Raw genomic sequence first — 13,353 nt, forward strand, 5'->3', positions numbered from 1 at the left:
TTTGATCAATTTTTGATCACAGAACAAAACAGACCTCAGACCCTCTCTAAGAGCTTAATTCACACACGGAATAAGACGATCGTCTGCTTCAAGGCAAAGCAGATTAAATAAGTTATGGTGACTGGTTGAATATCTTTCCTTACAGTCAAATAATTTCTCTCTCCAGCTCGTTACTGCATGCTTGCCTCAATCAGGAGCTGCCATGTCTGTCATTCTGAGTAAAGCTGTGGTTTTCAGGCATGTGGTTGTTCTCAGGGCTGGATATTAAGAGTGGCTGAGCAAAGCTAGGGCCAGAGTAGGGAATGTAAATGTTTGACGTTCACCTGAGAGTCTCAGTGAGTTTGAAGGACAGAGAGAGAGAGGGAGAGGGAGAGGGAGAGGGAGAGGGAGCGAGAGAGAGAGAGGGAGAGAGAGAGAGAGAGAATCACATGCACATTCTCAGTGAAGTGTTGAAACTGATTTCAAAGGCTTGCACATTAAGTTTTCATTAAAAAAGTGGATCTTTTTTAAAAGCTGAGTGATGCAGTGAAGGGAAGGTTTTATGTTTATTTAGAAATGTGAGTAAATGTTTTGAGCAGGGTTATCTGGTGACGTAATCACTGCACAAGCTGATGTAGTGTGCGACAGAGTTACAGCTGTAATAAGTGATTTCATTTTTGCAGGTCAAGAAATTGATGCAATAGTAGACCAAGTACAGATGATGTAGATGTTAATGCTATATTTGGTGGGAGAGAGAGAGAGAGATTGAGATTAAATTTATTGTGTTTGGGGACAAAGAAATCATTTACATGATTCAGTGAGTAACTATCTCAAAAACAAGATGTATTGCTCAGTTCACGTATTAAAACCTAAGAAAATAACTTAAGGTTAAGTTTATTCTACCTCATCTCAGTAGCGTAACGGAGCAGGTAATTGGATATGTAGGTATTAATATCTACTTTACTCTGTCTTAGGGTCCTGTACGTTATGTGAGAAATTGCAGTTGTCCCTGTACATACGTGGGTATGTTAGCAGATACAATCACATGTTTGCATCTGCGATGAAAACGACACAAACTTTCCTGATAACCCTTTGGCTGATTACCCTCTCTCTGCTGATGTGGAGGGGAAGCAATTAGACAAATCCAAAAGGAAACTTTGTCTCACATGGTTTTCAGTTTTGAATGCGTTTTTGAAATATCCTTTCTTCTTTACGTTTGTATGGAGTTGTGTTCAGGGACATTAAAAGACACTCTTTACAAATGCGTATGCAATGACAGCACCGCTTACCGATGTGAAGACAACTAAATGAATGTCCTTTGTTTCACTTTCCATTCACATCAGAGGAGAAAATGATGAAATGATGAAGGTTGCAGGTGAAATCTGCCAGACATATACACACATATACACATGCAAGACAAAGCATTTCATCCTGAGACAAACGCCTCAGCTTTTTAATGAAACGATGTAGATTAGTAATCAGTGACTCTTGTCATGCAGTGATCTGTAACCTTGGAGAACTGGGCAACTCTCTGTGTGTGTGTGTGTGTGTGTGTGTGTGTGTGTGTGTGTGTGTGTGTGTGTGTGTGTGTGTGTGTGTCTAATACTGACTCATACTGACAGGCTGATTTTCAGTAACCACTGAAATCTCTTACATATATCCACATACTCACATATGTCCGCATGTGTATTTTTTTTGGTGTACGATTCATTTTGGCTTATCAGAAATGACAGTAGATAGATAGATAGATAGATAGATAGATAGATAGATAGATAGATAGATAGATAGATAGATAGATAGATAGATAGATAGATAGATAGATAGATAGATAGATAGATAGATAGATGTGTCAGTTATAAAATAATGTTTGGATTCTTTAGATTTAGAACTCAGTGTTAACACATTACAGCTGAAATGAAAGTTAGTGAAGTCTAAATATTTCCCTGTGTTCATGTACACATCAGTCTATGTTCTCATTCAAATACAGTGGCAGTTAAAGTACATTAAGAGCGTTGAAGAAGTTCAAGGACACCAGCTGCGTGCGTGTGTGTGTGTGTGTGTGTGTGTGTCTCTGTGTGTGTGTGTAGTGTGGGAAGTGTAATTACAATTTTTTTGTTCTTGCATTTGCTAAGGACTATCTGTACTGATTGCAGAGCATGCGTGCGTTTGTGTGTATGTGTTCGTGTGTGTGTGTGTGTGTGTGTGTGTATGTGTGTGTGTGATGAGATAATTGTTAAGTGTCTCGCAGTAATGGCCGCCTGTCTGTCTTACAGTTATTTTAAGTGCTGTCAGAGAAGCGGTGGCAGAGTGTAAGACAGTGATGAATGGTAGACAGTCATGTCCTCTTTTTTTTCCTTTTCTATTTCCATGTCTATTGCCCTTTCTCTTCTTCACTTCTCTTTCAGTGGAGACCCTTCTTGCCTGGTCAGAAGTTTGACATCATAGACTCTGCCTACATTTCTTTGTACACAGGTAAAACTCAACTCTCACTCTCTAATCTACTTTCCTGTCCAATCCTCACCTTAGCCTCCTCTCTACTCTTTGCTCTACTCCACTCTACTTTAATCTCTCAATCTAATACTCTGCTCTAATCTAATCCACTGAGATCTACTCTACCCCAGGCAAATACTTATCCTTACTCTTTTCCGCTCTCCTCTACTCTGTGCTTTCTTCTCTACTGTATTCTTCTCTACTCTACTTGATTCTACTCTCTCCTCTCCTCTCCTCTCCTCTGCTCTCCTCTGGTCTCCTCTGGTCTCCTCTGCTCTCCTCTTCTCTCCTCTCCTTTACAACACTTTGCTCTTCTCTGTGCCTGCAGGTCTCCACTCAACTCTCATTCTATACTCTTCTTTGCTCCACTTTACTCTCTGCTATATCCCACTCTCGTTAGCCCTGTCAGCTAATGGTTAGGATTCAAAAGAGCAACTGATCAGTTCCTTGTCTAAACTGCTAATCCAGTGAGCCCCTGCCACCTAAAACATCACCGGGTGTCATTGGCTGATTTAGCTTGGGTTGTCTTACAGACTTAAAGAGTCTGTGTGAATCTGTCACAGCTCAGCTGATAAGTAATTTGTAATGATGGGGTAAAGCGTATTTCAGATCTCAGATCGGTTAAGCATTAAGTGTCGTATCGAATTCCTGAAGCTCACATAGCAGACGTAGAGTCAGTTTACTACCCTGGGATGTGTCTGATTCAGATAATGATTTCTGATAAAGTTTCACTTCCAGATCATCATCCGTATGTAGCGGTGAATTTGTAAGCAGACTATTCGTGTGTTGTCTGACCTCCCATAGTGCCTTAATGCGCAACGTGTGAATCTTTCTCCGCATGTGACTTTATTACTTATACACGTTTTCCACTTATCAGTAATTACACATGTTCACAGAACTGCTTTAGTTACCCAGAGAGACGCTATTAATTTGCGGTCTTTCATCTCAGACGTGAGTGACACCACAGACCACGCTTGCCTTGTTTATGTCGTTATTTTACATGAACACAGCTTCATTTTTTTTTTCATTTTGAATCCTTCTGCAGTTAACAAGCTTGGGGAGAGAGGGACACATTGTGTGTGTGTGTGTGTGTGTGTGTGTGTCTGAGCTTGTGTGTGTGTATGTTCTCATATTCAACTGTCCTCTTATGTAGAAATTACAACTCTTAATACCAAAAGCCTAAGTGAGCAGCAGATATTTTACCATTTGCAGAGGCTTCTCCTCTCTCTCACAGCACAGGTCTTTTCACTAGGGACATTACTTATCCACTACTCTTTTATCCTCCTGTCCATCCTGGAGAAAAGCTATGGGCTTCCTTTCTTAATTATGAAATACTTCTCCCATCAGGCTTTGCCTTTGATGTCCTATAAATATTACTTAGGCAAACACACTCAGGCACTCTCTTTCTCAGTCTCTCTAACACACACACACTTCACAAACATACACACACTCTGTCTCTGTCTCTCTTCCTCTCTTCCTCTCTTCCTCTCTTCCTCTCTCTCTCTCTCTCTCTCTCTCTCTCTCTATGCTGATCGATTGGGTTAATTAAAGTGTGTTTCCCTCTGTAGCCAGCAGTGCAGACACTTCTGAGAGCTCTCATAACGTTAGGAGATAAGCTTTAATGAATGGACACACACTCACACTAACACACACAGACACACACACACACACACACACACACAGGCACACACACACCTGCATGCACCAGTGCTCTTAGGCTGAACTCAGAGAGATTATGTAAAGCAGTGAGCAGAATTAGGAGACAGTGTTCGGTGATTCTCACTATTTTAATGTGGAGAAATAGAAATGAAGACCTTTTAAATGTATGTTCTTACTTCACACAGAAATCATATCTAAGGATAGTTCCAGTGTATGTGATTAGAGGTGTCCTGCCTCTGAAAATTCATATTAGACATTTGTCATCATGCACACTTCTGTTTGATCTCTACAGTCACACTGTGTACATGCAGTCGCACATTAAACCTATTTATCTGAGGTCATTTCATTCAAAGTCTGATACACGGTTGACGTAAAAAAGTAAAAATAAAAAGGTGGCAACTCTCTCTCTCTCTCTCTCTCTCTCTCTCTCACCTCTCTCATTTTCTCACTCCCAGATGAGTCCAGTCTGAAGATGAACAGTGTCAGCCACATTCCACAGACACTGGCCAGTCATACTCACTTTCCTCAGCAGAGACACACACACAAGACACACGCGGCAGACATGTTGAAACCAGACCCCAGAGACACCCTCTACAACAGTAAGTTATTTTATTTATAGTTGAATTCTCTCTCTCTCTCTCTCTCTCTCTCTCTCTCTCTCTCTCTCCCGCTGTGTGTGTGTGTGTGTGTGTATGTGTGTGAGTTTCTAATATGCATAATATAACATTTGTTTGAATGTCATGATACTGAGGCTTTTTTTTCTCTCTCAGCTCCTCTGATCGAATCATCCAGGTTAGAGAGTGTCCTGCCAGTCTGTCTCTACTCCCCAACTTACATAGTGAAGGATTTCCCTATTGCACGATACCAGGGCCTGCAATTTGTGAGTAACACATGTGCACTCACACACACACACACACACACCTTGGATGCTAGATTCACACTCTGCTGACTTCCATGATCTCAAAAGTGCAGAATAATAATCTAACCTTAACCCTAACCCCTCATTCTATTGAAAAACTGTTCCAGTTTAGTATTACCAGTCAGGAGAGTATATTTTATTTATTTTTTAGTAGTGGTGACTATGATTTTGACCTAGGCTTTGAACCAGAATAGCATATTTTCAGTTTAATGCTCATCTAAGTAAAAAAAAAAAGTGCGCGCACGCATGCATACACAAACACACACACACACAAACACACACACACACACACACACACACACACACACACACATAAACATATTCAATGTTTTGCCCTTTTCACTAAATTGGATAAGATAGACATGTTGAAAGTACTTGCTTAAAACTCACACATATTAAACAGTCTTTGACATTCAGTAAGTCAAACAGAATCATCACAGCAGGGCAATGATAATGGAGAAAGCTGGTAAAATATATACAGTTTAATGGAAATTTACACTGAGCTGTTTAAAATGTAGAAGAATAGATGAAAATGAGATGTTTATATTGTCTTTTAGAGAAAAAAAAAGTCATCATAGTGCGAAGGCTGTCATCTGTAGAGTTAGTTCAGTATCTGCACTGCTGGAGTAATTCCTTTAGAATCAAATAACAATCTGCTGCTGTGAACAGAACAACAAGTGCCGTGTAATCAGTCAACTACAAATAGAACAAGTTGTTACAAATGTAGCTCGTTTCTTGTCTTAGACATGCGGATCTAATCAAATGGCTCCCTCTGTTGGCCAGTATCTTTCATTACATTTGTGGAATGAGTATGTACGATGATGTTTTCCACAGGTCTGGATTGACACTAATATTTGATGCTTTGGGTGTGGAATATGATGAATATTTTTTTTGTGTGTGTTCAGGTGTACCTGTCCTACATTTATCCCAACGACTTCACCAGACTGACTCACATGGAGAAAGAGAATAAATGTTTCTACAGAGAGTCACCCCTCTACCTGGAGAAGTAAGAATTATTTTCACAGTGAGAGAAAACCTTTATAGTCGATCATACCGCAGACATTTTTCCCGGCATTCCTCCACTTTGTACGTATTAATATGTCACTGAGTGATTTTAAAGGACTATTTAATGTCAAACTCTGTCATTCTCTACTCTATTTCTACTTTTTTTTAAATCTACGTTTTGTGTGTGCACATGCATACAGGTTTGGCTTCTATAAATATATGAAGATGGATGAGAAAGATGATGACAAGTCCAATTTCTTGCCCAGCCCTGATGGTGTGTGTTCTTCTTCGTTAATTGCACTGTGCTCAGTGATCTGAGGACTTGAATTGAATTAAAATGTGCTAATGCTGTCAGAATGTGTGCATGGGCAGGCTGATGTATACCTGTGTATGTATGTGTGTGTGTGTGTGTGTGTGTGTGTGTGTGTGTGTGTGTGTGTGTGTGTGTGTGTATGTGTGTGTGTATGTGTGTGTCAGTGACAGTGATATTAGGACACTATAACTCAGAGTCTGTCCCATGGGCCATATTTGGCCCCAAAATCAATGTCAAGTGGTCCATGGTCTATATTTTATCATTAAGACCGTTCTAAACTGCGGGTAAGCTTAAGCTGTTTTTCAGTAGAATGCATGTTTAAAACAGTCCTCAAACATGATTTCAAACCTGCTGCTGGGTTAGACAGCCATACTGGCATCTGGTCAGCCAGTCACAGATGATGATCCATAACAGTGCAGTGCCATTAAGTTAACACGTTAGTTAGCAGCAATGGCTGGCAGCAAGGGCAGAAAGGTAGATAGCGTAACAATGATAATTCAGTCCTAAATGAATGAATTTGCATTTGTTAACCTATGCCAGTGCTGGTGTACTGTGTTTGATTTGTCAAACGACCATTTCGGTTAACATGGTCACCAATATCATGCGACACGTAATTCCATACATGGCCCCCAGGGTCAACACTCAGAGCAGCAGTGTTATAAGAAATGACTATATATGCAAATGTATTTTAAATGGCTCGCTGCAGCTGTGAAACTCTTGTGTGAGATGGCATTTGTTCAGATGTAGGCAGTAATGAGAGGAAATGGTTACACATGTCTGTAATTCATCTACGAATGATCTGTGACATCTCTGTGATCATGCAATCAAACAACACCAATGCACACTCAAACCTATACACAAAAGGACATTATCTGGAAATTAGTAGAGGTATTCACATTCAGATAAACACATTCAATTGCAATCAGCACTTCTTTTCCGTTTTTTCATTTTCATTCTTTGAACTATTGGTGAACCTCAGTGAAGAGACAATAGGAAATGGCTATATCATGCCAGTTACATTTGTGTCTGTTTATTTAGAGTATTTGACAACTTGTGCCTGCTTATTTGAGCTCTTTGAGACTTTATGCTCGCTTCTTGAGGCCTTCTGAGACTTTATGCCTGCTTGTTCAAGCCATGTGAAAACTTTATATTTTTATGTCTCCTTTTCAGAATTCTTTGATGAGGAGGAAGGTGTTGATCCAGAGGATGAAACACTAACATCTGACAACCAGCCAATCAGGAGAGCTTTTAATACCAGACAATCCAGTCAGGCATCACAGTCCATGATTAGGCCCACCCCTACAACAGCCTACCAGGCAGACAAGGAGAGGAAGACTGACAGCTTAGAGCAACAAGAAGAACCTCTCTTCCGTGCAAGCAGAAGACAAAATGGAGATAGAGAAAGACATGTAAAAAAAGAGAAAAGAGAGAAGCAAGATAGAAAATCTCAGCTGAAAACGTGGAAGGATGAAAGGAGAGAAAGAGGAAAGGAGGGCCTAGATAGAGACACTCTGGAGACTCAGGACATTTCTAGGAATATCCAGGAGAAGAATCCAGAGATTAATGACCCACAGATATCTGCTCTCCCCAGGCGGCAGACTTTGGCATTGTTTCAGAACCTGAGCCCCGAGCAGCTGAGCAGGAGAAAGGCATCTGGAGCTCTCAGCCTCCCTAAACTAAGCAGGACCCCTTTCAGTTTTCCCTCAAAAAACTCCCTCTACACTTTAGCCAATCGTATTCTGAGTAATTCTGCAGAATATAGCCCCCAGGCTACAGTCTTGTCCAGTCAGAATAGAGAAAATGACAAAAGCCAAAGCTATATCACTAGACCCCATTTACTGGACCACAGAGCGCAAGATGCTCCCAGACCCACTGTGGAAGTCTTTCCAGGAGTCTTCCTCTCACCAAACCACAAGAGTAACACACTCATTAACCTGCAATCCAATTTAAGACGCTTTCAAAGGGACTTTTGGCACCACACACTGTTCATAGACCATAAACCCCCCAAACAACCAGTGCCTCTGAAAAACAGTCATCCCTCAGCACCCACGGAAACACAAGAAATTTTTCATTCGTCTCTTTACAAATCAAATAGCACCACACCAACTCCAGACTCCGACAGTTTGCCTCAGTCAAGCCACGAAAAGTCACTGCTCCCCGGGCTGGGTCCATCTCAGCAAAGCACACCCTCAGAAATGACAGAGACACAGGAGGTTTCAAACGCACCAGACTCCCAGCAGAGGCAGGCTCCTGACCGTAATGAGGGGGGCCTTTCAGAATACAGTTATGAAGGAGCTGAGTCCCAACCTGGCATGACCGAGGAGGCGATAAACTGGCAGAGAACGTTCAGTGTCAACCCCATGGACTTTGAGCTTCTGCGCTCAGACTGGAATGATCTGAAGTGTAACGTGTCAGGAAACCTACAGATGCCGGAGGGGGAAGTGGTGGACCTACTCTCTCAGTATATGGAGAAACTGAATGAACGCAATGGCGGGTAAAGTGTGTGTGTGTGTGTGTGTGTCTTTCTGTCTGTGAGTCTGTTTGTTTGTTGAAGGAAACTCAGTGCTTGTGCCTCTGGCTGCTGATTGACAGGTGGACATCATTACACATCTCATTAAGCAACCTCTCTCTCTCTCTCTCTCTCTCTCTCTCTCCCTCCCTGTTTCTGCTTTCTCTCTCAGAATCTACAGTCTCCTTCGTATCATTAACGTAGAGAAGCGTAGAGACTCTGCCAGGGGGAACCGTTATTTGGTGGAGATGGAGTTGCTGGAGGGAAGAGAGAAAGTAGTGCGCATTTCTGAGTACATCTACCTCTTGCTCCACCACAGCGGGCATGAAGACGGCATTGAGAGCAGAGAGGGCACCACCCTCTCCAGCCACTCTGGTCCATCCAGAAACTCTCTGCCCAATGGTACCAGTGCCACGCCCCATTCCACCACACAATGGGCGACTAGTTATGCCAAGCCCCTTCTCTGCCAGCCTGCCATGTTACAGTGGAGACATGATGTTATGGTAAACATTGTAGTGCCAGGTGAGTTGAATTTTTGTGCGTCTTGAAAATGAAAGTTAATCCAGTATTATGTGCTGTGTACTCTGGTAATGCAATTACGTGTGAATAACTATCATTGCAGTATTGCTTTCTGCTTATCATTTTTTTAATGTTTAAATCTCTTTAAATGTGTTTTTCTGTCACTGTTAATTAACAGGTCACTTCTCAAAGGAATTGTCAAATTTCACAATGCTTGGCTTATCAGTCTCAGGAGTGAATGCTCTATAAAGGATAGCCTTTCATAGCACACAGTGTGCACTGTCCTGAGAACCTGGTTTGTTTAACACTAAGAAACATTCCATGTCTATCTGTCTTTCTCTTTCTCTTTCTCTTTCTCTTTCTCTTTCCTCTTTCTCTTTCTCTCTCTCTGTCTCTCACTCTCCCTCTCTCTTTCTCTCTCTCTCTCTCTCTCTCTCTCTCTATTTATCTATCTATCTATCTATCTATCTATCTATCTATCTATCTATCTATCTATCTATCTGTGTGTGTGTGTGTGTGTGTGTCTGTCTGTCTGTCTGTCTGTCTGTCTGTCTGTGTTTGCAGTGAAGAACCAGGCACGGTGGGTCCAACAGTTCATTTCTGACATGGAGCTGCTCCACCATCAGACCAATGATAAGAACTTCAACATCATCATCGTCGACTTTCAGAGTGAAGACATGGATGTAGAGTTGGCCCTGCGTCAAAGCACTGTGCCCAGGTGATGAACTAATGTTTCTAAGCCTTTTCAGAATACAGTTATGAAGGAGCTGAGCTTAGACCTGAGAGCACAATAAACTGGCTGAGAATATTCAACTTTCAAAGTTTTTAAATATTGTAAAAACGTGACTTTGCACAACAACCCTATACATCAGTCTTGTCTGCTGCATAATGACAGATAACATTAGTCAGTTAGTGACTTTGATGCTCATCTCAGAATCAAAGTGAAGTGAAGTGAAGTGATTCCAGGCATCACTGCCTGGTATTGAGCAAAGCTAAAAAATTTGTGGTTCAAGCCTATAATCTTGGACGTGAAGTATGTGAAAATAAAACAGGAAACAAGTGTGACATGGCTGGACATTTGGTGGCACCAAGTGGCTTTATATGGTTCCTGTTGCTAATGGTGTTATATAGAATAAAGTTACATTATAAGTCCATCCTGTAAAAAGCACATTCACTTTGGAGGATAAAGTCATAACTTACGCTTGTACAGGTTTAATATGTAAGTCTAATAAGTAAGTCTAATGAAGATATTCTGTAAATAATAGTCTATGTTTGGGTGTATGTTTGTGTAGATATGAGTATCTGAGGCGAGAGGGAAATTTTGAGAGGTCGTCTGGCCTGCAGATGGGAGTCGACTCCATAAAGGTGAGAGCATAAAAATGGCCATTTGTGCTTAATGGTATTGTTCACTTGTTGAGATGATTATGATGATGAGTTGAGTGTTGTGCTGGTTTGTTGTATGCATGTTCGTGTGTGTGTGTGTGTGTGCGCGTGTGTGTGTGCGCGCGCGTATATATATTATTCGTATATAACGTGTGTGTGTGTGTGTGTGTGTGTGTGTGTGTGTGTGCGCGCGTATATATATTATTGTTATATCATATGTGTGTGTGTGTGTGTGTGTGTGTGTGTGTGTGCGCGCACATATATATATTATTGTTATATCATATGTGTGTTTGTGTGTGTGTGTGTGTGTGTGCGTGTGTGTGTGTGACTCTCAGGACAGCCACAGTATTGTGTTTCTGTGTGACCTGCACATCCACTTCCCTGTTACTATACTGGAGAGCATCAGGAAGCACTGTGTGGAGGGCAAACTTGCCTTTGCCCCCATTGTCATGCGACTGAACTGTGGCTGTTCACCTCTGGAGCCTGACGGTAACACACATTTACACATGCATAAGGACATATTTAAACATATGCACATACACATACACATATACCGTCAGAGCACACTTGTGCCGAGTGGCTAAGCGCATGAAGCTTTTAAGTTGGAGGACCTGTACCTTTGTAATAACTACAGTACTAACGCCTGTTGTGTTTATATAGTTTCACTGTATCTATTGTCCTGACCATGTCTGTAATATTATGAAATGATGAACAGTAGCACTATATTGAAATGACAGTCCAGAGTTAGTACATGAGTATAATGTCATTGGAATAATGTGTTACATATTGTCTGATGTGTGTTTGCAGGGTACTGGGAGGTGAATGGCTTTGGCCTGTTTGGTATCTATAAATCGGACTTTGATAAGATTGGAGGGATGAATACAGAGGAGTTTAAAGAGCGATGGGGTGGAGAGGACTGGGAGCTGCTGGATAGGTACGACACTCTCACACCATAAGACTGTATTACGCTTTATAACATTACTGCATTCTTTCAGAAAATGTCTGAGAAAGACTCACTCACAAACCACCAAGACTATGTTACTACACATTAAAGTACTGTATACCATTTTATACCATGCCAGAAAAAATGACACTTCTCTTACACTGATATTCTATAACATTAAATTACATATGTATATACCATATGGTAGTATATGCCATTACTATACATTATTGTACACAATGCCCGAGAAGTAAGATTTATCGTGCAAACAAACATTCATGAGGTATAAACAGAACAGGTAATGTAACTGATCAAACCATGTGATGTTAACTTCATCATGGTCACTGATTCGTCTCTGTGCGCAGGGTTCTTCAGAGTGGTCTAGAGGTGGAGAGACTCCGACTGCGGAATTTCTATCACTACTACCATTCCAAACGTGGCATGTGGAACTCTCCTATGAAGAGGACTTCCAAGGGATAACCAGAGGAATAATTTCTGTTCTTATAATGAATACTAACAGATTTCAACCTAACTCCCCCTTTGTCTGCCTTAGAATTTTCTGGAACATCTACTCACGGGGGAAACAGGGGGCTCTGTCTGTCTACTAAATGGGATTTAATCAGGACATGTCTCCATGCATGGACGCCTGCAGGTGTAATGATACTGGACTGCTGTGATCTCATCTACGTGATTGGTCAAGTCTGAATCCTGAATGATGACACGGTGATAACATCATGCTCTTTATCTCCTTAAATATTTAGAAATGATTTAACCCAATGACACTGATGTTCAGACATTGCTGTGAGTATATCCATTGTTTTGTGGTGGAAGAAAATAGGTTTCTATTTTGGTCTGATGAGAGAGCTTTGTGTTCTCCTGCCATGCTGTCTCTGCAGTAAAAGTCAGTAAAATATGACAATATGACAAAAAAATTAAGTTCTTTTTTCCACCACACTGCCTGTCAATACATTTATGTGGACATAGAACAACAAGACAGGCTGTCCCGCGTACATGTCATAACACTGTTTACGCAAAATATTTGTGGGTTGTTCCAAACCATGCAGAACAGTGTTCTCAAATGAGATTATGAAAGCACATGAAATCTTTTTTTGTCTTTAAGGTGAATTTAAAACCTGTTAACTGTTTATTATAAGATTGTCTATTGAAAACTGGAAACAATGCACTATTCAGACAGTCATGTATACTCTAGTGATAATTTCTGTGAAATTGTTGGTAGAGAATTCTAAGATTGTTTAGGTCACTTTCTTCTCCCTTTTCCTTTATTTTCGTATTTAAAACAAATAAAGAAAGAATGAAAGAAAAGTGAAGAAGCTGCTCTGATTGTCTGATGTCTGTTATGGAATATTGCTAACAAATCTGGATTCAAATGCATATTGTCATAAAGGGATGCATACTTCCCTTTCAGGCACAATCACAACAAATTCTTATCACTTTTAGAATGTAATTATTTAATGAAAATAAGATAAAATTTTGGGGAATCTCTGCACAGGTGCGCACGTTTCTATTATTATTGTTATTATTATTGTTATTGTTATTATTATTATTATAATTTTGTTGTTTCTGCTGCTGTTGACGTTTTGTTTGTTTGTTGTTTAAACAAATTGTACATACCA

The 13,353-nt window shown here is 40.7% G+C and overlaps 1 protein-coding gene across 1 annotated transcript in view; it reads left to right on the top strand.

Annotated features, from left to right (window-relative positions):
• b4galnt4b (beta-1,4-N-acetyl-galactosaminyl transferase 4b) overlaps positions 1 to 12,199 on the top strand; it is a 58,397-nt gene extending 46,198 nt beyond the window's left edge. Inside the window, exons 9-20 of the mRNA XM_030766299.1 lie at positions 2,385 to 2,451; positions 4,584 to 4,727; positions 4,899 to 5,008; positions 5,953 to 6,053; positions 6,253 to 6,326; positions 7,536 to 8,859; positions 9,047 to 9,396; positions 9,958 to 10,111; positions 10,686 to 10,758; positions 11,112 to 11,265; positions 11,584 to 11,710; positions 12,085 to 12,199. Coding sequence (XP_030622159.1) covers positions 2,385 to 2,451; positions 4,584 to 4,727; positions 4,899 to 5,008; positions 5,953 to 6,053; positions 6,253 to 6,326; positions 7,536 to 8,859; positions 9,047 to 9,396; positions 9,958 to 10,111; positions 10,686 to 10,758; positions 11,112 to 11,265; positions 11,584 to 11,710; positions 12,085 to 12,199 — 2,793 coding nt within the window. The remainder of the gene's footprint in view (positions 1 to 2,384; positions 2,452 to 4,583; positions 4,728 to 4,898; positions 5,009 to 5,952; positions 6,054 to 6,252; positions 6,327 to 7,535; positions 8,860 to 9,046; positions 9,397 to 9,957; positions 10,112 to 10,685; positions 10,759 to 11,111; positions 11,266 to 11,583; positions 11,711 to 12,084) is intronic.
• The last annotated feature ends 1,154 nt before the right edge of the window (positions 12,200 to 13,353 follow it).

The sequence above is a fragment of the Chanos chanos genome, chromosome 2 (assembly GCF_902362185.1).
Source record: "Chanos chanos chromosome 2, fChaCha1.1, whole genome shotgun sequence".
NCBI classification, from domain to species: domain Eukaryota; kingdom Metazoa; phylum Chordata; class Actinopteri; order Gonorynchiformes; family Chanidae; genus Chanos; species Chanos chanos.